The 24,086-nt window shown below is 42.0% G+C and overlaps 2 protein-coding genes across 2 annotated transcripts in view; one reads left to right on the top strand and one right to left on the bottom strand.

The window, feature by feature from the left end:
- Positions 1–2,495: 2,495 nt before the first annotated feature.
- LOC138370610 (uncharacterized protein Mb2952c-like) lies at positions 2,496–7,381 on the bottom strand. The gene is made up of 2 exons (XM_069335116.1): positions 7,283–7,381; positions 2,496–3,032 (listed from the first exon to the last, which is right to left on the bottom strand). The coding sequence occupies exons 1-2, from the start codon at positions 7,379–7,381 to the stop codon at positions 2,496–2,498; spliced, it is 636 nt and encodes a 211-aa protein (XP_069191217.1).
- Positions 3,775–24,086, top strand: part of LOC123751373 (protein O-mannosyl-transferase tmtc2-like) — a 73,609-nt gene continuing 53,297 nt past the window's right edge. The window contains exon 1 of the mRNA XM_069337042.1: positions 3,775–3,879. The gene's annotated coding sequence lies outside the window, so the exon portion shown is untranslated. The remainder of the gene's footprint in view (positions 3,880–24,086) is intronic.

The following is a 24,086-nucleotide window of genomic DNA, read 5'->3' as shown; positions in this document are numbered from 1 at the left end:
TTGTGTGTTGCCTCCAGTATGTGGGGCTTGTGTGTGTGTGGCCTCCAGTATGTGGTGCTTGTGTGTGGCCTCCAGTATGTGGTGCTTGTGTGTGACCTCCAGTATGTGGGGCTTGTGTGTGGCCTCCAGTATGTGGTGCTTGTGTGTTGCCTCCAGTATGTGGGGCTTGTGTGTGGCCTCCAGTATGTGGTGCTTGTGTGTGGCCTCCAGTATGTGGGGCTTGTGTGTTGCCTCCAGTTTGTGGGGCTTGTGTGTGTGTGGCCTCCAGTATGTGGTGCTTGTGTGTGGCCTCCAGTATGTGGTGCTTGTGTGTGGCCTCCAGTATGTGGTGCTTGTGTGTGGCCTCCAGTATGTGGTGCATGTGTGTGGCCTCCAGTATGTGGTCCTTGTGTGTGACCTCCAGTATGTGGTGCTTGTGTGTGGCCTCCAGTATGTGGGGCTTGTGTGTGGCCTCCATTATGTGGTGTTTGTTTGTGTGACCTCCAGTATGTGGTGCTTGTGTGTGACCTCCAGTATGTGGTCCTTGTGTGTGACCTCCAGTATGTGGTGCTTGTGTGTGGCCTGCAGTATGTGGGGCTTGTGTGTGGCCTCCATTATGTGGTGCTTGTGTGTGTGACCTCCAGTATGTGGTGCTTGTGTGTGACCTCCAGTATGTGGTGCTTGTGTGTGACCTCCAGTATGTGGTGCTTGTATGTGGCCTCCAGTATGTGGTGCTTGTGTGTGGCCTCCAGTATGTGGTGCTTGTGTGTGGCCTCCAGTATGTGGTGCTTGTGTGTGGCCTCCAGTATGTAGGCTTGTGTGTGGCCTCCAGTATGTGGTGCTTGTGTGTGGCCTCCAGTATGTGGTGCTTGTGTGTGGCCTCCAGTATGTGGGGCTTGTGTGTGGCCTCCAGTATGTGGTGCCTGTGTGTGGCCTCCAGTATGTGGTGCTTGTGTGTGGCCTCCAGTATGTGGTGCTTGTGTGTGGCCTCCAGTATGTGGTGCTTGTGTGTGGCCTCCAGTATGTGGGGCTTGTGTGTGTGGCCTCCAGTATGTAGAGAGGAAAGGGGGTAAGATAGACAGAGAGAAGAATAGGGGAAACAGAGATGAAAGTGGGAAGAGAGAGAGAGAGAGAGAGAGAGAGAGAGAGAGAGAGAGAGAGAGAGAGAGAGAGAGAGAGAGAGAGAGACAGAGGAGCGGGAAATTAGAAGAGAGGAGACCTGGTCGCAGCCGGGTACTTCTCCCCCCCCCCCCTCCTTCGTCCCTACCTATCCTAATCCAGCAATAAACAAAAGATTAACAATGCCAGTAAACACCAACGTCCAGGCGTATGTCAAGATGATAGACAAAACTCTACGGTGCTCAAGCCAAGTGCTGTTGGAGCCAGGCACATGCTCATGTTACACATCTACCACAGAATATATATGATGACCTACACAGTTTGCCTCAAGAGCTAGCTGCTGTGATACTATAACACTCCCCATCTCAGGAAGGGTCGTCATGCAGAGCCATGTGATCACTAGCCTAAATGGGTATAAACTCTGGATGAATTACGAGGATATCTTCGATAACTTCGCTTCACTCTCTCAGAAAAATCTCGAGAACGCATGCACGCAAGGACCCATGTCAGCCTTGTGTCAAAGACCTGGGGCCAGATTCACGAAGCGGTTACGCAAGTACTTACGAACGTGAACATCTTTTCTCAATCTTTGGTGGCTTTGTTTACAATTATTAGACAGTTAATGAGCTCCGAGGCACCAGGAGGCTGTTTATAACAATAACAACAGTTGATTGGGAAGTTTTTATGCTTGTAAACAGTTTAATAATTGTAAACAAAACCGCCAAAGATAGAGAAAAGATGTACACGTTCGTAAGTACTTGCGTAACAGCTTTCTGAATCTGGCCCCTGCTCATGATCGCGCGTCTTATCGACACACGTTACGCTTTACCTATTTAGCTACAGCTATGTGGGTCTTAAGAGGTTCTTGGCCTTCGTGTTCTTGACCTTCTTGGTCCTCGTATCTCTTGACCGACGCTCCTATGCCCATCAGGATATCCAGTCCAAGAACACTTGCAACCTATTATTCTGCAACTGACAAACGAGAAATCGATATCTGAGACTCAATTTCCTGCAACAGCAAACAGTGAAAAATACATCAAATGCTTCCTTATAGCACACCTTCTTAATGACGTTGAAAGCAAGAGAAATGAAGCATTTCACACTGATAATCCCCGGGGTTTGTTGTGGTGATGGGCTCAAGGCCTATCAACTGCACTATGGTTATTAAGACCTCCGCAATTGCTTACTGACCCATCCAGCAAGTATCATTAGGTTCGTCATTTATTATATATACGTTAATCCTGCTCTTTGTCTTTATTTCTCCAGACTCTCATGTCCAGTCCCGGTCCTGGCCCTATGAGTTGGTGCTACACCAGGTGCTCAGTGTCCTCACAGCACAAGCCTCTCCACTCGTTATTCCCAGGAAAGTCGACCGAAAACCACACTCTTTAATCCCACTAGACACAGACAGCTTCAGTGTTGCTTGTGACGTCGCTCACCACAGCTTCAGTGTTGCTTGTGGCGTCGCTCACCACAGCTTCAGTGTTGCTTGTGGCGTCGCTCACCACAGCTTCACAGTCGCTTGTGGCGTCGCTCACCACAGCTTCAGAGTCGCTTGTGGCGTCGCTCACCACAGCTTCAGATTCGCTTTTGGCGTCGCTCACCACAGCTTCAGAGTTGCTTGTGGCGTCGCTCACCACAGCTTCAGAGTCGGTTGTGGCGTCGCTCACCACAGCTTCAGAGTCGCTTGTGGCGTGGCTCACCACAGCTTCAGAGTCGCTTGTGGCGTGGCTCACCACAGCTTCAGAGTCGCTTGTGGCGTGGCTCACCACAGCTTCAGAGTCGCTTGTGGCGTGGTTCACCACAGCTTCAGAGTCGCTTGTGGCGTGGCTCACCACAGCTTCAGAGTCGCTTGTGGCGTGGCTCACTACAGCTTCAGGTTGTAGCGCGGGCGTCTGGCGAGTGAGAAAGACAACGCTCCCGGGTCCTCTCTTCTGTGGCTCGAGGAGATGAACTTCTAATTATTCATTATAACTCTCCATTTGTAACAAATTTCATTTATGAGAGACCCCGAGTACAAAGAAAACGGGGGAGTGGAGAAGAAAATATCACTGTTGAATTAAGGAGTATATATGTGCATTCATGCGCCATGTGTGTATTCATTCACATATTAAATGATCGAATAAAATAACTAAGTTTGTTTAGGATTATTAACCCTTATGTTGCTGCCCATCTGTGAACTATCACGAAAGCACTTACGCAAACACTTACGAACCTGTACATCTTTTCTCAATCTTTGGCGGCTTTGTTTACAATTATTAAGCAGTTAATGAGCTCCGAAGCACCAGGAGGCTGTTTATAACAATAACAACAGTTGAATGGGAAGTTTTCATGCTTGTAAACTGATTAAAAATGTAACCAAAGCCGTCAAAGATTGAGGAAAGATGTACACGTTCGTAAGTATTTGCGTAAGTGCTTTCGTGAATCTGGCCCGAGGAGGATGAGTTCCAGCTCTTGGTCATCGCCTTGTAAACAATGGCGTCGCCTGTCAAATGACTCCAGACCCTAATAGCCTTATATAGATCACCCCACACACCTGCCCTCCCCCTCCACCCCACACACACACGTGCCTGTGATGGTGTATGGGTGTGGACCTCCGTCAGGTGGGGGCAGCTGGCAACTGTGTGGGGGTCGGGAGGTGGTGGTGGACCGTCCCGGGCGCGGCTCAGTCACGCGGCCGCCACGGTCCCGTCAACACCTCGCTAGGCGACGCTCGCCAACCGGTCCATTCGCGCTCCTTGTGTATACCGTCTTGGTGGTACACTCTTACAGTGCTTACAAGTAAATTCCCACTTTCTATTTTATTCGCTTGTTATTGCCGACGTGTTGTTGAACAGACTCTTCGCTCTCGTGTTACTGCTCGAGATATTACTCTTAAAACGTTATTAGTATTTTTTATCGTTTTTTTCTTTAGTTCTCCATTTGATCTCTGGTTAAAGTGAGGCGTTGGTCTTTTACAAATGAAAATTAAACATAAATAATGAACGCAACTGTGATTAAGAAACACATGCAAGCATAAACATCAATGTGCAATATCTCTATTTCCACCCAAGGGGTTACTTGTGCACGAATCCTTATACAATGCACAAGTCAGCATTGGAAATTGTACGTATTTCTTGACAGAACACTTCCGCAGGAAATGGGACATCAATAGGTTCAGGGTTTGGTTGACTCTTGTACCTATTTTATGGCTAACCTTTCATGCATGCCGATTTCTTATGTTTTTTTCGTTGAGGAAGAAAATTAAACAAAAATTGCAATTCAGAGTACATTTAACATTCTTAATTCGTTAAAGAACTCCTTAGCATCCTCGGAGGCGAAATCTATTGTTCCTCCTTAAATTGACTTTAAAGCTAATTTGTCAACATTATTCTTAAGTAAGAATGAACATAAGAAATATAAAATATTCGTGCAAGAATCCCTGCTGTGACCCTTGCAGTGATATATATTGTATAGCTCCAGCTTTATTAATAATTATTTATTAATAACTTTTATCGATAATGTTTGTTCATTGATCCAATGATAGATACACTTGATTCAAAGCCTATGATATATCTCTTGTTTTATGTTCAGTGAAAAGTAACTCAGCAATATTCACCTAACCTAACCTAACCTAACCTAACCTAACCTAACCTAACCTGAGTCACCCGATTATTCATTCATACTGACTAATCGAAGTTATTATTTAATAGCAGTCGAAATTTTCTTAAATTTCAATTCAGGTATGGTAATAATATCGTACTGTATTTAAATATATTCTCACGAAGCTTTACCAACTAGGCCAGGGAGAGAGAGAGAGAGAGAGAGAGAGAGAGAGAGAGAGAGAGAGAGAGAGAGAGAGAGAGAGAGAGAGAGAGAGAGAAGAGGTGTAATTTATACATATACATCTCTATTAGCTATATATGGACGTTTATACACTGCTATTAGAGTTATATTTAAATATATATAACTATATTTGCTTTATGTATAAAATGAGCAAATTGTTGACAAGTATAGATCTTCACAAGATGTTCATCCATTTACTTAGTCTAAGACCGGACCAAGAAAGAGACAAAAGAATGACTGAAAGAGAGACAAGGAGTCAGACAGACACAAAGAGAGAGAGAGAGAGAGAGATCTTTTGTTTATTCCAATAATACTTAAGACATGAATTACTGACTCAAATATATTAGATTACGTTAAGTTAGGTTTGATCAAATTTCTATGTTAGTTTTAACTCTAATAAATGTCAAATTATATATAATGTAATGGAAAGTTTAATCACCCTATACAAATTTTTGTAAATATAATATTTTGGAAAAATTCGGGTTGCTAGTCAACTTTGCCTATTAGGTACAACATTATATATATGCATACACACATCGATCTTCACTGATAAATGTATATACCTGATCTGCTCTAGATGAGGATTATTTTGTCATTAGAAATACGTCAAGCGAGATTTTGATAAAAGGATAAAAGGTGTGTTCCTGGTGTGGTGTGGGTGAAGTGAGGGAGAGGGGTGGATGCTGAGGGCAGCAACCTGTCCTCTTAAAAATAACGTCGCTTTTGGCCGTTTGACCGTATGGCCGAATTTGGACGTAATTTGAAAATAAAAAAAAATATGAAAATAAATTTGGGATTTTTTTTTCAACAACAGTAAGTTAAGGGTCCTCTGATAGGTTAGGTGGGCAGGAAATTCTCTTAAAGTTTCAAAACGTTATGAAAAACGTTAATTTAAAGTGTCCTCTTATAACCTCTGCGCGTACGCTGGACGACTCAAATAGAAAACGGAACAGAACGTCACTTTTGTGAGTCGATTTCATTTCAAATTACGTCCAAATTTAGCCATATCGCGCATACGAGCCAAAAGTGACGTTATTTTTAAGAGGACGGGTTGCAGTAGCCAGTAATGATCCAGCTTGTGTTGGAGTCCCGTGTGTACTTCACAAGTCCTGTAATGAGTCTATCATATCACAGAATTATTTACAGCTTCTTGAAAACTCCTATTACGTTTGTTGACCAGACCACACACTAGTAAATGAAGGGACGACGACGTTTCACAATCAACTTGAGAATGGTCCAGGAAGGACCGAAACGTTGTCGTCCCTTCACTTTCTAGTGTGTGGTCTGGTCAACATAATTCAGCCACGTTATTGTGACTCGTCGCCTCTTATTACGTTTCTCTTCCTCAAGTGGAATTACAGAAGAGCACAGACAGCAGACCTAATGTTCCGTAACCATCCTCTCTGCTTTATAGAGATTTTCTTTAATAAATGATTACGGTCTTTACTGTCTATTGACTGGAAGTGGGCTTCCTATCTATTGACTGGAAGTGGGCTTCCTGTCTACTGACTGGAAGTGGGCTTCCTGTCTACAGACTGGAAGTGGGCTACCTGCTGAATGGAAGTGAACTTCCTGTCTATTGATTAGACGTGGGCATCCTGTCTATTGACTGAAAGTCGGCTTCCTTCTCATTTTTATAGGAAGTGGCTCCTGTTTATTTTTGTCAGGAAGTGAGCTTCCTGTCTATTTCGACATGAAGTAAGCTTCCTGTCCATTTTCACTAGAATTTGATTTCCTGTCTATTATGACAAGAAGTGGGTTTCCTGTCTATTATGACCAGAAGTGGGTTTCCTGTCTATTATGACTAGAAGTGGGTTTCCTGTCTATTATGACAAGAAGTGGGTTTCCTGTCTATTATGACAAGAAGTGGGTTTCCTGTCTATTATGACTAGAAGTGGGTTTACTGTCTATTATGACTAGAAGTGGGTTTACTGTCTATTATGACTAGAAGTGGGTTTCCTGTCTATCATGACTAGAAGTGGGTTTCCTGTCTATTATGACTAGAAGTGGGTTTACTGTCTATTATGGGTTTCCTGTCTATTATGACTAGAAGTGGGTTTCCTGTCTATTATGACTAGAAGTGAGTTTACTGTCTATTATGACTAGAAGTGGGTTTACTGTCTATTTTAGATACATACAGATCCCACACTGTGACACCTCCCCCCCCCCCCACACTGTGATACCATGGCTACAAAATCTTCTTTCACTATCAAAGATCCTTTTTTTGTTATTATAATTTCATTCATTGTTATTATTTCTTTCAATGTCATAAAATTAATTGTTTGAATTTCATTCATAGTTATAATTTATTTTATTGTCTTAACTTTTTTATTGTTATACATTTTGTCATACTTATTACTTCTTTCATTGTTATAAACTCTTTCATGGATGAAACTTCTTTTATGGATCTAACTTCTTTCATGGATAAAACTTCTTTCATGGATAAAACTTCTTTCATGGTTATAGCTATTTTAGTCTCCTACCTTTTAATAACTTTATTCACTGTTGCGCCACTGCTTTCATGAATATTTACCCATCATGTTTTCATTCACCTTCCTTTCAATATCATTCATATTTTTTTCATTGATAAACACCGTTCTTTCACTGTTAATCATTCATTTACTTCAATAAGATCGTGATATAGTCCTGCACACACATTTGAGTCATACACCTCGCTTTCAATATCTTAGACACTGCTTTCATTGCAATACACCTTGCTTTCATTGCTATACACCTTGCTTTCATTGTTATACACTGTGCTTTCACTGTATTTTGCATTCACGTATACCATTCTTTCTATTTTGGACGCATCCTTTACTTTTTGATACTTCTTTCATGTATATATGCCTTTCATATTGATAGATACATTTCAAGCTTCTATCACCACGAAGAAATAAAAATATATGAAAATCTCTGAGAGATTGTGAGGAGAATGATTGTGGTCCCCCTCTCTCTCCCCACCTATCATACAATCTACGATTCCCCCATTATATATATATATATATATATATATATATATATATATATATATATATATATATATATATATATATATATTTTATAAAGAATCTAGAGATTCTTTCTCTACTCCACTCCTATTTCTTCATATTCTATTACTATTTCTACCTTTCTCTCGTTCTCTTATATTCTTTGCTCCCCCATCCTCTTCCTGTATACTCTCTGTTCCGCCACTTACTAAATACTTTACTGTACCTCTCAACCTCCCTCGCAGCCCATCCTCCTCTTCCTTCCCATCATCTTATACATAGGTGGGTGCAGGAGCAGACTACTTCTTATCTCTTGTTAGTATTCTTAAGATCATCAATGAGAGGGACAAGCTTTAAGTCTGACATTACCGGGTTTTCCTGGAAAATCAGCAAACTGTCAAATCGGTTTATAACCAGATTCCCCCAATTATTGATACGCGAACAGGGAGGAATAGTTAAGGCCTGGTGCCCAATCGATCCTTTCCCCCTACTAACTACCCCTCTCATCCCCACTCCTCCGTAAACTGGGAAAACATAAATGTTCCAGAAAAAGTCCCATCTCCTTCGTAATGTCTTACATAAAGTCGCTAGTCTCCGGACACCACAAGTTTTTCGTCTCCGTGGGTCTCTATACCAACCATTCCAGTATTATATAAGGATATCTCTTTCGAATCATGTTATAACCCTTTGCAATAAACCTAATATAAGTATATTTTAGACTACCAAAAACACCAATAACTTTCTTTAGTGTCCGGAGACCGGCGACGTTATCTAGTTTCTCCTCTGGGTACCGGCGGTTGTATCACATAATGGCCGCTATTTGGGTAAACAAACTTACTCAATCAACGCGTCGTGTATTTATGTTCATCTTACGTTATTTTTATGTTATTTATCTCTTCTTAGCTGTGCTAGATTTCTTGTTTAGCAGGACCCCCATGTGTCCACGTGTGACCTCATGTATCCACGTATCCACGCGAGATTCTAAAATAAATAGTAGGCGTTGGTTCGTGATTTGTGTCAGCGAGGTGAGTTTACCATCTTCGCGTGTGGCCGAACACGTCACTCGATCATAAACAACTGGATTAGGAGCCCGGTTTACACGTGATGAAAGTAAGCTCCAAGTATACTTTGTCCCATGTCAGGTGTGTACGCAATTTGTAGCTTTCCTAACTAAACACATGGCGATGAGTCCGTTGCATTTTGTGTAATTTGCATCATAGTGAACAGTAGTGAGCATTAGTGTTGCACGGTCTTGAGAATTGCAATAGGAAGTCATGCTCGGCGTGTTAAGGAATGCTGTGCATCGTCCCACCTGCATCCTGCTATGGCGTGTGTGTGTGTGTGTGTGTGTGTGTGTGTTTGTGTGTGTGTGTGTGTGTGTGTGTGTGTGTGTGTGTGTGTGTGTGTGTGTGTGTGTGTGTGTGTGTGTGTGTGTGTGTGTGTGTGTGTGTGTGTGTGTGTGTGTGTGTGTGTGTGTGTGTGTGTGTGTGTGTGTGTGTGTGATGCAGGAACTAGGGGTGAGTTTTATGTGCAGACAAATACCTTTAGTAATGCTGGAGCTAAAAGATGGTAGTGGTGTTGTGAGCTGTTTGGGGTGGTGAGAAGGTTGTTGTTGATGAGGTTGTCATGGCGACAAAGATGATGACTAACAAGATAAATGTATTCACGTTCACGGGTAATACAATACTCAGACCTTTCCCCACACACTCACGTCCCACCCTCCGTACACATCTCTCACACACATGACCCCCACACACCTTCACACGCCACCTCCACCCACACACACACCTTCCCCGTACATCACCCCCACCCCCCATACACATCAAAACACACACACACATACACAAACCACCCCCATTCACCTCCCCTACTCATCACTTAACACACCTTCCCTAATCATCACTAAACACACCTCCCCTAATCATCACTTAACACATTCTCTCTAACACCAGGGCCATCAGAGCATAACATTTATGAAAACACACTTGTCTGTGGAATAAAGAACAGTAACGTCGGCTGAGAAGTTACAAGTCAACTCATGAACGCAGATTCGATCACATCGTATTGCCTCAATAATTCCTCGTAGATAAATCACGTTCTTGTGGATATTACAGTGAATGAATAAAGTTTACATTAAACACTGCATAAAATAGTCCTCATATAGACTCCACGTTAATGGGACTCAAAAATAATTGTCAAAATAATGTCATGAAGGTATAATTTACGGACCGCTTGCCCAGTCACTCGTAATATATAAATTACATGATTAAATACCAGAACTGTACCACTGATGTAAGGTAATTATAAATGGTGAATATAATTCGCCACCACCAAAATAGTGAGAGTTACTCTATATGAACTCCAGACGAAGTTTGAACAATAATGTGCTGTAAAGTGTTCAAGTTGTTTCATTTGGTTGATAAGCCAAACTCCAGATGTAAATATTCTTCATTTTAACTACAAATAAGTGTTTAATAAATAATGCTTTAGTGAAACGTTAACTTCATGCTGCTATCATCATAGCATATTAAATATGAAATTTAGTAATAAAAGTAAGAGGGAAAAAAAACAGTTGAAGCAGCAAGGGGGTTTTAAACCAGGGTCCTGGTGGTCGTTGGAACCTTCCTCTTAAAAAGAACGTCGCTTTTGGCCGTTTGCTCGTATGGCCGAATTTGGACGTAATTTGAAAAAAAATAAAAAAATAAAAATGAATTTGGGATTTTTTTCAACAACAGTAAGTTAAGGGTCCTCTGATAGGTTAGGTGGGCAGGAAAGTCTCATAAAGTTTCAAAACGTTATGAAAAACGTTAATTTAAAGTGTCCTCTTATAACCTCTGCGCGTACGCCGGATGACTCAAATAGAAAACGGAACAGAACGTCCCTTTTGTGAGTCGATTTCATTTCAAATTACGTCCAAATATAGCCATATCGCGCATACGAGCCAAAAGTGACGTTATTTTTAAGAGGACGGGTTGGGTCACCAGACACGTGGTAAAGGTGCGCGTCTGTTAGTTAGTTTGACTCTGGTTCGAATCCTTCACTGCTCCAGCTGATTTTCTCAGTGATATTTTACGCCATTGTGACTTATTTGTGAAAGTAATAGTTAAAAACAAATATAAATATTGTCAAAATGTGTTAAGAACTTTCATCTATAACAGTGAACAATATCACGACACGCATGAAGCTATGAAAATGTTCACGAGAGTTCATCGACTATTATAAAGTTTTAATGTACCAGTGCAAAATGGACGATAACGTGAGACTTGTAAACATGACTCGTTCCTCAATCCCATTGTTGGAGGACATGAATATTGTTGTGTTTATTAAGCCCCCCCCCCCCGCCCGCCTAGGACACCTACTCACCTCCCCTAGGACACCTACTCACCTCCCCTAGGACACCTACTCACCTCTCCTAGGACACCTACTAACCTCCCCTAGATAGCAGCCTATAACAATTACCTATCTTCCTGGTACTTATTCGAGTGAATAGGCAAATCAGATTAAAGGAAATGGTGCTCAACAATCTCAGTCGCGGGAACCGAAGCCCCGGATGTTATCGTTCAAAAATAATGCTGATCGCTTAATATATCAAAACCATAACAAATACCACAGTGAGGAATATATTTCACGTCGATAGACAGAAATTCTATCGTCTTAGCAAACGCTTTACGATTCATAGACCACTGAAATGTTACAGTTACCTAGGAAACAAAAATTATTAAAAATTCCATTGCTTCTATTGTAGGACAAAAAATATAGAATATATAATGAATTTGTTTAAATTCATCCTATTTGTCATACAAATCATAAATAACATGCCTTTACTAGCCAAGTTAGAAGACAGTGAGTACAAATTTGCTTAATTTTGTTACAAATTACAAACTGGCCGTGCGTATTGCAACTAAGACCATCATACCTGAAGCCTGGGACATAATATCCCAAAATATTACAACTAAAGTTAAACATTAAATACATAAATGTAAAATAAAGCTATATAACTATCGACCAATCACCTTCATTTTAGTAGTAAACAATTACTTATCACCTGGAAACAATTATTTGAGATCACAGAGTATAACAAAGATTATCTATTAAGAGGAAAGCTTCCCCATCCTCGTTACCACAGAAACAGCTCGTCTTCAACGGATCTAGAGTATACAGCACAATACACAGTAATATAATACAATAATATACTCAATATATATATATATATATATATATATATATATATATATATATATATATATATATATATATATATATATATATATATATATATATATATATATATATATATATATATATATATATATGTTTCATTGAATATGACCGCATATTCTGTATTTATTATTTTCTGGTTTAGGGCTTCCATCCCTCTAACTATTTTATTAGCATCAGGGCTTAATTGAAATAGGAGTTCTCCAAAACTCATTTTCGTACTTTTAAGGTGAAGAAAAGAAGTGATTTACTATAGAGTGTATTACACTTATTTGTATAATTTGCACGACGTTTCGAACCTCCATGGTTCATTCTCAAGTGAACAGATCTTACAATACTAGTTGATTTTATACCCGCATTAGGTCAGGTGATAATACAATGAAGGTGAAAACATGGGGGGATACATAAGGGATAAACATAGGGGCTGCAGAAGGCTTATTGGCCCATACGAAGCATCTTCTATCTAAACACAAAGATTAATCCAGTGTAATTGGCCTGTTATGTTGGACATTGTCTTCTGTGTTGGCATCGATATGTTCTTGTCTTGTCCTTACTCTCATGGTGGGTAGAGTAAATAGTTCCGTGATTTGGGTGTTCATGGTAGGTCGCTCTATTCTTATGTGAATTGCCTCAAGAATTTGTAATCTTCTTGAATCTTGGGTTTTGTCTATTATGCAAGTATTCTTGTTCAACATTTCTCTTGTTAGAGTAATGTCATGGGCTTGTCTCATGTGATTCCTAGGGGCACCAGATTGAAGATGGCATGTCAAACGCCTCGTCAGCTTGGTCGACGTCATACCTATGTACTTACATTGAAGGTTACATCCTTCGTGGGGGCAAGTGTACATGTATACAACTCTGTATACTGTACATGTATACATGTAGCTCTGAATGGAGCAACGTGAGTAGAGAGTTTGAAAGAGTAACTCAGGTATTGGTGAACAACGGATATAGCAACGCGGAAATAAACGCTGCTATAAGAAGACACTTGGACCGTTGGTATAATTCAGAACCTAGAACAGAAACCACAACACCCCCAATAAAATTATATTACAAATCAACCATGCACAGTGAACATATAAAAGAGGAAAGAATAATGAAAGAAATAATCCGTAAAGGAGTAAAAAGCACTACTCCTAACCAAAACATAAACCTGATAATATTCTACAAAACCAAGAAGACTTCCGAACTCCTTATCAAAAACAGCCCGAAGCCGACGGAGAACCCTCTACAGCAGTCAAGCGTTGTATACATGTACACTTGCCCCCACGAAGGATGTAACCTTCAATGTAAGTACATAGGTATGACGTCGACCAAGCTGACGAGGCGTTTGACATGCCATCTTCAATCTGATGCCCCTAGGAATCACATGAGACAAGCCCATGACATTACTCTAACAAGAGAAATGTTGAACAAGAATACTTGCATAATAGACAAAACCCAAGATTCAAGAAGATTACAAATTCTTGAGGCAATTCACATAAGAATAGAGCGACCTACCATGAACACCCAAATCACGGAACTATTTACTCTACCCACCATGAGAGTAAGGACAAGACAAGAACATATCGATGCCAACACAGAAGACAATGTCCAACATAACAGGCCAATTACACTGAATTAATCTTTGTGTTTAGATAGGAGATGCTTCGTATGGGCCAATAAGCCTTCTGCAGCCCCTATGTTTATCCCTTATGTATCCCCCCATGTTTTCACCTTCATTGTATTATCACCTGACCTAATGCGGGTATAAAATCAACTAGTATTGTAAGATCTGTTCACTTGAGAATGAACCATGGAGGTTCGAAACGTCGTGCAAATTATACAAATAAGTGTAATACACTCTATAGTAAATCACTTCTTTTCTTCACCTTAAAAGTACGAAAATGAGTTTTGGAGAACTCCTATTTCAATTAAGCCCTGATGCTAAGAAAATAGTTAGAGGGATAGAAGCCCTAAACCAGAAAATAATAAATACAGAATATGCGGTCATATTCAATGAAACATGTTTGAAAGAAAACCTGCTGCCAGTATACACCAATATATATATATATATATATATATATATATATATATATATATATATATATATATATATATATATATATATATATATATATATGCTAGTTATATATATATATATTGCTCGCCTCACAGCGGTAGCAGCCTACATGCAGGGGATTTCCTGTTAGCAACCCCAAGGTTGGCAACTGGCACGCGTCTCACACCACACGCCCTCCAATTTGTTGTGGCCCTCCGCCTTGCTGCCCCAATCCACACCAGATATAGGTGTATTTGCAGCGAGGTGATGGCCGACAGGTACGGCCACCATAGCCTACTCTGCCAAAGCACAGGAGGATGGCACTCGAGGCACAGTGAAGTTAACGATATCATCAAGAGGAGCCTCACCACAGCTGGATGCCCAGCTGAAAGAGAGCCCCATTACCTAACGCCCCGTAACTCTGATGCTCTTATTGGTCGCCCGGATGGTATCACAGTGAACCGCTGGAAGAACGGCAAGCAGTTGGTATGGGACTACACGTGCGTATTAACCTTGGCTAACACCTACATTGACCTCAGTGTTGCACAACCAGGTGGCGCTGACACCCACAGGAAGCAGCCAAATCCCGTAAGTACAGAAAACTGGATCACCACTGCAATTTTGTCCCCATTACTTCTGAGACACTCGGCGCCTGGGGTAAAAGTGCCAACAGTTTTTTTAAGGAACTTGATTCTAAGCTCATTGAAACAACAAGGGACCCTAGAGCAGCCAGCTTTCTTTTCCAGCGCCTCAGCGTGGCGATACAGAGGGAAAATGCGCACTGCATCCAGGGTTCCTGCCCGCCATCTGAGGAGCTGGAGGAACTCGACAACCTATGATAATCATCTTTGTACCCTATATGTAACTCCTTTTTTGTAACAAAGTTCAAATAAAACAAATATATATGTGTACATACAAAAGAATGGGGGTGGTAGGAGAAAATAATATTAGTGTGAATGGGGGTGGTAGGAGAAGATAATATATATATATATATATATATATATATATATATATATATATATATATATATATATATATATATATATATATATATATATGTATATATCTTTCTGCGCTCGTTTTAGCATCTTGAATCATATCTACAAATTTCTTAGACATTGACTGCTTGTATTTAGAATCTTGAGTCGCTCCACCGCTAAGCCCTGAACGCTTACTGAAGCTGAAACTGCCTTACACTCCCGCGAAGTAATCCGGATCCTCGTTCTTGTAACTAGTGGCTTGCTTAGCCTGTCAGCCACATAGTGTAGTTTGTAAAACGATTTCTCATGTGTGCTGGCGACTCCTCTGATTCTTAGAAACAGGTCATGTTAAACCTCCTTCACATTTATACTCTTACAAATTCCGTAGTCAGGTTGGGGAGGTAGTTGAATCTGGCGGGATCCTCCCGTAGAGTTTCCTAACGATGCCAGCGTATATTATGATGGGATAAAAAGCTATGATTTGTTCAGATCTGAAACCTATATATATGGGCAGCTCAAAACGTCCACCAGACTGTGCGACGCAGTGGTTCCCAGGATCAGGTTGGGTTACCGTTACCTGTGGCAGGTGGCTACAGGTGACGGGTCTCCCAATCCTGAGCACTCCAGGTGCAAACTCTGTGAGCATGAACTGGGGCATGATCTCCCACATAACATCACCGAATGCCCAGTTATTAGATCATTCAGACCAGTTGGCATGAGGCATCTAGAGCTTTGCCATTATTTCATTCACTCTCGTGTTCTTGTAGATATCTTCATATTGCGCCCAAAATTTGCCAGTGCAGGCTACTAAACATATTGCCCTGTATGATTAACCATCCTGAGAGACGGGGACTTTTATTACCACTGCTACCTTATTCACTCTTGTGTTGATGATATCCTCATAATGTACCCAGAGTCTACCAGTGCAGACTTCTTATCACATGCCTCTGTATGACCAACAATCCTGTGATGGGGATTGTTTAGCACCAAGTAGCTAGGTTTTGACACACTGTACTCCCCTTCATATAGTCTTGGGTAGCTGCACAAATTCAGATGTACTTAAATGTGTTAATAAGAACAAAAATATTATCTTTTCAGTTTGTCTCTGGTACACTAAATGTCTAACACTGCTTATTACACTATTAATTTATGCATTCACCGCTAATCATCGTAAACCATGTAGTGAACTGGTCTATATACCCTATATCATCATGATTCACTGTAACTCATAATCATACACACGTACTGTGCCTGGTAGCTTACAGCAACACGTGTATAGAGTATCTCAATCAATTTCGTTGGCGTAGGGCTTATTCTTGAAGTGTACTTCAAGATTACCACACACTCTCTGTGAATGGCCCTATATATTTTCCATATATTTTCCCATATTCCTATATTTCTCTATCACTTATTCTGGTCTCTTTAACCCTTACGACTTCACAGTAAAGTACGACCTTGCAGTATTCAACCAGATCACTTCAAAACCCCGAATAATATTCGATCAGGTCAACACATTCGCCACATTATTCGACCAGGTCACTTCACGATCAGTACAGTAGTACACTTTCGAGACCTGTGAACTTCACAGTACTCGACCAGGTCACTTTACTCGACCTGTACGTGACTGTTACCTATAGGTCAAGTACGTCACAGTACTCGACCAGCGTTTCAACATTGCTCATCCCACGACAAACTGCCAGTAGCGAAGTGAAGAATACCAGGGGCCAGATTCACGAAGCAGTTACGCAAACACTTACGAACATGTACATCTTTCCTCAATCTTTGATGGCTTTGGTTATATTTATTAAAAAGTTTACAGGCATAAAAACGTCACAATGAACTGTTGTTATTGCTATAAAGAGCCTCCTGGTGCTTCGGAGATCATTAACTGTTTATTAATTGTAAACAAAGCAGACAAATATTGAGGTAAAATGTACAGGTTCGCAATTGCTTGCGTACCTGCTTCGTAAATCTGGCTCCATATCTCTACCATGGCGTGTTGACCACCAGCTCTCTCTACAGGGAGGCTTCGTCCTACTCTGCCTTCTTCCTCTGGAAAAATGTTACCGAGGGAGAGTATCGGTGTTAAAAGAGGTTTATGAGGTGTTGTCATATGTCACAGACACTCTCACGGCGGCCGCGTGTGGCTATTCCTTCCAGATCCCTAAGGGCCGGTAAATATAGTTCGTGCTAGCCTCATATATACCTTTTGGAGATGACGTAATCGCTGCTTTAGAGACGTCGAAATGGTCGTTTGCTGTTTCGCCACTACCCCCTTCACCTCAAGTGATTGGCTCTGTACTGGCTGCTAAAATGAATTTTAGAGTGACGTTATTGTTATCGCCGTAGTTCCTGTGCCGATATGTGTGTCTGAACGGTGTTTTGGGCCTGCGACCTCCACCACAGATGCTGCATCTAGCCCATTATTCTCATCTCCAGAGCGGTATTTCTCCTCGCAGTCATTCTCTCCGTTAAGGTATTGCGACTACAGTTAGTGTGAGAGCCATTGCAGTTATTTATGTATGTTGATCACAGCAAGGAATCCATATATCTGATGAAGGCACTTGGGGTGAGTTGATATGTTCGCACAAATATAAAAATGATTTTCCAGAATGATTCTAAGTGGATGAAGAGTTTACAGAGATGAATATGGAGGGTTACAGTTAATATAGCATGGAGGAAGATCACTGGCTATCATTGTGTTGTTTTAAGGATGATTTGTATAGTGTGGATGCCCGGGGGTACTACTGGCCACTATTGAGCTGCTCTTAGGTAGGTTTATGTGGTGTGGATGCGTGTGGGAACTGGGTAGAGATTGGTTATTATTTATGCACACTAAGGATGGAATACAATGTCAGACGCGTGTGGTCCAAATATTCGTAAATCCCAACGTGGTAAAGGGGAAGCAATTACTCCAATCATTACGTTGATTAACACATTATTAAGCATCGCAATAGCTATTCTCTTACAGGTAAATGGCATGAATTATCGGTTATATTTCTATCCGTTGTAAATAACTTTCTAATAAATTCCTTAAAATCTGCCTGTAGAGTAGGAACAGAACACAGCTCCTGGAGTACGGCTGAACGCTGACTTTTCTGGGCAAATATTTTCCTAAAGCTTTTACGTTGATTATTTGCTCTCTTTGGGAAAGCAGATTGAGGCCCTGGATGTTAGTAATAACACGAGGCCAAGCGTTAAAAAACCCTCCAACTGTCATCCTCATACAACAGATAGGAGGAGAGTTTTTAGCTGATTCTCGATGGTGCAGCTCGAAAAGGCAGCTTTGTCTGGCCTGGAACAGACAAAGTGTGTGTGTGTGTACTCACCTTGTTGTACTCACCTAGTTGTGCTTGTGGGGGTTGAGCTCTGGCTCTTTGGTCCCGCCTCTCAACCGTCAATCAACAGGTGTGCAGGTTCTGTACACCTGTGTACAGGAGTGTGTGTGTGTGTGTGTGTGTGTGTGTGTGTGTGTGTGTGTGTGTGTGTGTGTGTGTGTACTCACCTAGTTGTACTCACCTAGTTGTGCTTGCGGGGGTTGAGCTCTGGCTTTTTGGTCCCGCCTCTCAACCGTCAATCAACAGGTGGACAGGTTCCTGAGCCTATTGGGCTCTATCATATCTACACTTGAAACTGTGTATGGAGTCAGCCTCCACCACATTGCTTCCTAATGCATTCCATTTGTCAACCACTCTGACACTAAAAAAGTTCTTTCTAAAACACACACACACACACACACACACACACACACACACACACACACACACACACACACACACACACACACACACACACACACACACACACACCCATTACAATGTGTTTATAGAGAGGTTTATGATGAAAGATGAGCAAATAGCCCTCAAAAATAGGTGGCATGCACGACACCGAACTAGCCTCTCAGGTAGTCTCACCTCCCAGGTCACCTCCCAGGTCGCATCCTCCCCAACTCAGCCCTCCTATACCTCCCCCCTGCCTCAACCCCCCAAAACCCCCCTGCTTCATCACCCCAAACCCCCCCTGTCCCTTCCACATTTGCACCTCCCCAACGATTCCCCTGCCCCTGCTACATCACACCTGTCAACGACCCCAGTGGGTCAAGCCATACCCTCCTCAAACCCACCTTCCCATCCCCCCTCCCCTACTACCCCATCCTACTCCCCTGCCCCTTCTACCTCATTGCCTCCAATTCCATCTACTCCATCCCAGCTTCCACTGCACCCCTCTTACACTCACCCCCAAACCCCACCCAACCCTCACCCCTCCTATGCACCTCCAGCCCATATTTAACCCCCTCACCTTGTGACCCCCTAACACCTTCCCCCATCTCCCTCTTCCCCTCTTCTACCCCAAAACCCCCACCTACCCCCGATTCCCCACTAACTAATACACCCTCTCCTCCACTCCTAGCACCCATGCTCCATTCTCCTCTCAGCCCTCTGCCCTCAATATCCCTCTCCCTTCCCAACCTCTCAACCTCTGTCTGACTCTCAGTCTCACTCTATTTCTCAACCCCCCTATGCTTTTCAGACCCCTAACTTTCAGACCCATTATGCCCTTCCTACCCCCCCCCTAGATGCCCAGACCCCATTCGCCTACCAGGCACTCCCAGGCACCCCCTAGCACACCCCCCCATTCACCTCCCACAGCTCCCACTCGCCCCCCAGACACCCCCCAGTTTTCCCCAGACCCCCGGTGAAAGGGGGAACTCTGACACTCGAGTTTCCAAGATGAGTCTCAAGGTTTGGTACACCAATGCTGATGGGGTAGCCAATAAAGCAGAAGAGATAAAAGAAAGAGTTAGTGAGGCAGACCCAGACATAGTGGCAATAGTGGAAACTAAAATAAATGGCATGATCTCGGATGCAATCTTTCCAGAGGGGTACCAGGTGATAAGAAAAGAAAGGACACAGAGACAGGGAGGAGGAGTGGCACTCCTAATAAAGCAGAAATGGAAGTTTGATGAGCTGGAAAATCCGGGTACCAATGAAAGCACGAGCTTCATACATGGAACTCTGACAGTGGATGGGAAGAAGATTGTAATCTTGATACTCTACAATCCCCCACCAAACAGTAGAAGGTCCAGGCAGGAGTACGAGGACAGCAACAAGACATGTATAGACGAACTGCAGAGGGCAGCAACTATAGTGCATAGAATGAGAGCGAAGCTGCTGGTCATGGGGGACCTAAATCACGGAGAGATAGATTGGGAAACGAGGAATCCCCATACCTGTCGGCCGAGCGGTCAGCACACTGGACTTGTGATCCTGTGGTCCTGGGTTCGATCCCAGGCGCCGGCGAGAAACAATGGGCAGAGTTTCTTTCACCCTATGCCCCTGTTACCTAGCAGTAAAATAGGTACCTGGGTGTTAGTCAGCTGTCACGGGCTGCTTCCTGGGGGTGGAGGCCTGGTCGAGGGCCGGGCCGCGGGGACACTAAAGCCCCGAAATCATCTCAAGATAACCTCAAGATATGGCGGGGAGGAGACCTGGGGAGCGAAGCTGGTAGATGTTATTGACAGGAATTTCCTAACACAGCATGTGAAGGAAGACACTAGGGAAAGAGGAGGGGATACGCCCAGCCTATTAGATCTCATTTTCACCCAGAATGTAAAAGACATCGAGCAGTTGGAACATGAAATACCACTAGGAGCCAGTGACCATTGTGTCCTAGTCTTTGACTACATGATGGAGCTTAAAATTGTGACCAAAGGACAAGAGGTCCGGGAAAGGAGACTTGGTTACTGAAAAGGAGACTACAGAAGGATAAGGGACTACCTGGGAGAAGTGCAGTGGGAGGAAGAACTCAGAGGAAAAACAGTGCAAGGTATGATGAACCAAGTCATATTGAAATGCAAGGAGGCTGAAGAGAGATTTATTCCAACAATAAAGGAAAAAAGCAGGAGGGAATATAATAACCCATGGTTTAATAGACAGTGTCAGGAAGCAAAGGTGAGAAGCAGGAGGGAGTGGAGGAAGTACAGAAGACAAAGGAAAGAGGACAGCAGGATTAGATGTAACAGAGCTAGGAATGATTACATTAGCATAAGACGAGTGTCGGAAAGAAATTATGAGAATGATATTGCAGTCAAAGCGAAAAAGCAACCTAAATTACTACATAGCCATATAAGAAGGAAGATGTCGGTAAATGACCAAGTGACAAGTCTGAGGAAAACAGAAGGGGCATATACAGAAAGCGACAAGGAAATCTGCGAGGTACTGAATGCAAAATTCCATGGAGTGTTCACAACCGAGCCTGAGCAGCTCCCATTGTTAGAAGCGATTACCCTAGATGAAAGACTATCAGATATAGAGGTGACAGCAGAGGATGTAATGAAACAGTTGACAACACTGGATGCAAATAAAGCTGTTGGACCAGACAAAGTATCACCGTGGATACTTAAAGAGGCAGCGCAGGCTCTCAGCGTGCCTCTGACAATGATCTTTAATGAGTCACTTATGTCGGGAGAATTGCCCAGTTGCTGGAAGGAGGCAAATGTCGTACCGATTTTCAAGAAAGGTGATAGGGAGGAGGCACTTAACTACAGACCCGTATCACTGACAAGCATCCCCTGCAAAATACTTGAAAGAATAATTAGGCTAAGACTAGTTGAGCACCTGGAGAGCATTGGGTTTGTAAACAAGCACCAACATGGGTTCTGGACAGGGAAATCATGCCTAACAAACCTTTTAGAATTCTATGATAAAGTAACAAGGATAAGGCAGGACAGAGAAGGCTGGGCAGACTGCATATTTCTTGACTCCCAAAAGGCCTTTGATACAGTATCGCACATGAGACTGCTATACACTATTTATTTTCTTCTTCGATGACGTGGGTCCCTTTAATTATATATATATATATATTTATATATATATATAAATAATAAATATATATATATATAAATATAAATATATATATATATATATAAATATATATATATATAAATATATATATATATATATAAATATATATATATATAATATATATATATATAAATAATAAATATATATATATATATATATATATATATATATATATATATATATATATATATATATATATATATATATATATATATATATATATATATATATATATGATGCCATGGAGAAGACGAATAAAGGCTTTATTTTATATCAATATGTGAGTGAACTGTAACGTGTGGGCGAGATGGTGTGTATTGACCATTACGTTATTTAAATGGTGTTCCTACCTAGCACCGCGCGCAAACAAAGGAGAGAGAGAGAGAGAGAGAGAGAGAGAGAGAGAGAGAGAGAGAGAGAGAGAGAGAGAGAGAGAGAGAGAGAGAGAGAGAGAGAGAGAGAGAGAGAAGGGAGGGAATTCTCAGGGCCAAGCCAATTCGACTATACAGCACATGGAAGGGGCAGGATAAGGATTTGGGATGAGAAAGAGAGGGGAGAGAAAGAAAGAATGAGAGGAAGAGAGAGAGACAGACAGACAGACAGTAGGAGAGAGAGATAGAGAGAACTTTCATCCAGCTGTTCCTCTCCTCTACTACTCTTGATAAAATTTTTGCAAGCCCCCCACTGGGACTGTGAGTCTCCTGCTGCGTTGCTGGTTGGGTACTTGATATTGGATATACTCACCAGAGGGAAGGTGAGCCGTGTGTTTGTGTACTGCGAGGGGTGCCCGCTCCTCCTCTCTCTGGCTCAACTACATATTGCTTGTATTTCAGTCTGGTGGAGTCCTCGGTGTTATGTGGTCTTTTTTGTGTGTTTTTGACCGTGTGTTTGGTGTTGTGTGTGTGTGTGTGTGTGTGTGTGTGTGTGTGTGTGTGTGTGTGTGTGTGTGTGTGTGTGTGTGTGTGTGTGTGTGTGTTTGGTGTTGTGTGTGTGTGTGTGTGTGTGTGTGTGTGTGTGTGTGTTTGGTGTTGTGTGTGTGTGTGTGTGTGTGTGTGTGTGTTTGGTGTTGTGTGTGTGTGTGTGTGTGTGTGTGTGTGTGTGTGTGTGTGTGTGTGTACTCACCTATTTGTACTCACCTATTTGTGCTTGCAGGATCGAGCATTGACTCTTGGATCCCGCCTTTCCAGCTATCGGTTGTTTACAGCAATGACTCCTGTCCCATTTCCCTATCATACCTAGTTTTAAAAGTATGAATAGTATTTGCTTCCACAACCTGTTCCCCAAGTGCATTCCATTTTCCCACTACTCTCACGCTAAAAGAAAACTTCCTAACATCTCTGTGATTCATCTGAGTTTCCAGTTTCCACCCATGTCCCCTCGTTCTGTTATTATTACGTGTGAACATTTCATCTCTTTCCACTTTGTCAATTCCCCTGAGTATTTTATATGTCCCTATCATATCTCCTCTCTCCCTTCTTTTCTCTAGTGTCGTAAGGTTCAGTTCCTGCAGACGCTCCTCATATCCCATCCCTCGTAACTCTGGGACAAGCCTCGTCGCAAACCTCTGAACCTTCTCCAGTTTCTTTATGTGTTTCTTCAGGTGGGGGCTCCATGATGGTGGGTAGAATATAGTTTGCACAACTATATTCTACCCACCTCAAGATTCCGCTCCAATATAGAAGCATCAAGAAATATGGACCAATAGGCTTTCTACAAATCACTTCCATTTAATACCCATTGTTTCGTGTTCTGTCTTGTGTTTAGGAATTTAATACCCTATTAATACCACCTCACCCCATCCACCTCACTCAAATGTAGATATAAACAAATCGAAGATGTGTAAGTTCTATTCAGTTGTGTTAGCTAAAGTCTTTGAAAATGTAATAAGTTTTACGAAACGCGCTCAAGTGTTGCGTCAGACTAGAAATAAAAATGAATTTTGGAGAATTGATTTTTGAATTACCACCAACAGTGAAAAGAAACGTACGAAAGATCGAGAAAATTCGTGTTAGAATTATTAATCTTACTATTTCGGTCATATTTAATAATATATGTCTACAGGAAAGACTGCTAC

This window comes from Procambarus clarkii, chromosome 4, assembly GCF_040958095.1.
Source record: "Procambarus clarkii isolate CNS0578487 chromosome 4, FALCON_Pclarkii_2.0, whole genome shotgun sequence".
In the NCBI taxonomy this organism is placed as follows: domain Eukaryota; kingdom Metazoa; phylum Arthropoda; class Malacostraca; order Decapoda; family Cambaridae; genus Procambarus; species Procambarus clarkii.
This window is presented reverse-complemented; position numbering and strand designations above follow the sequence as displayed.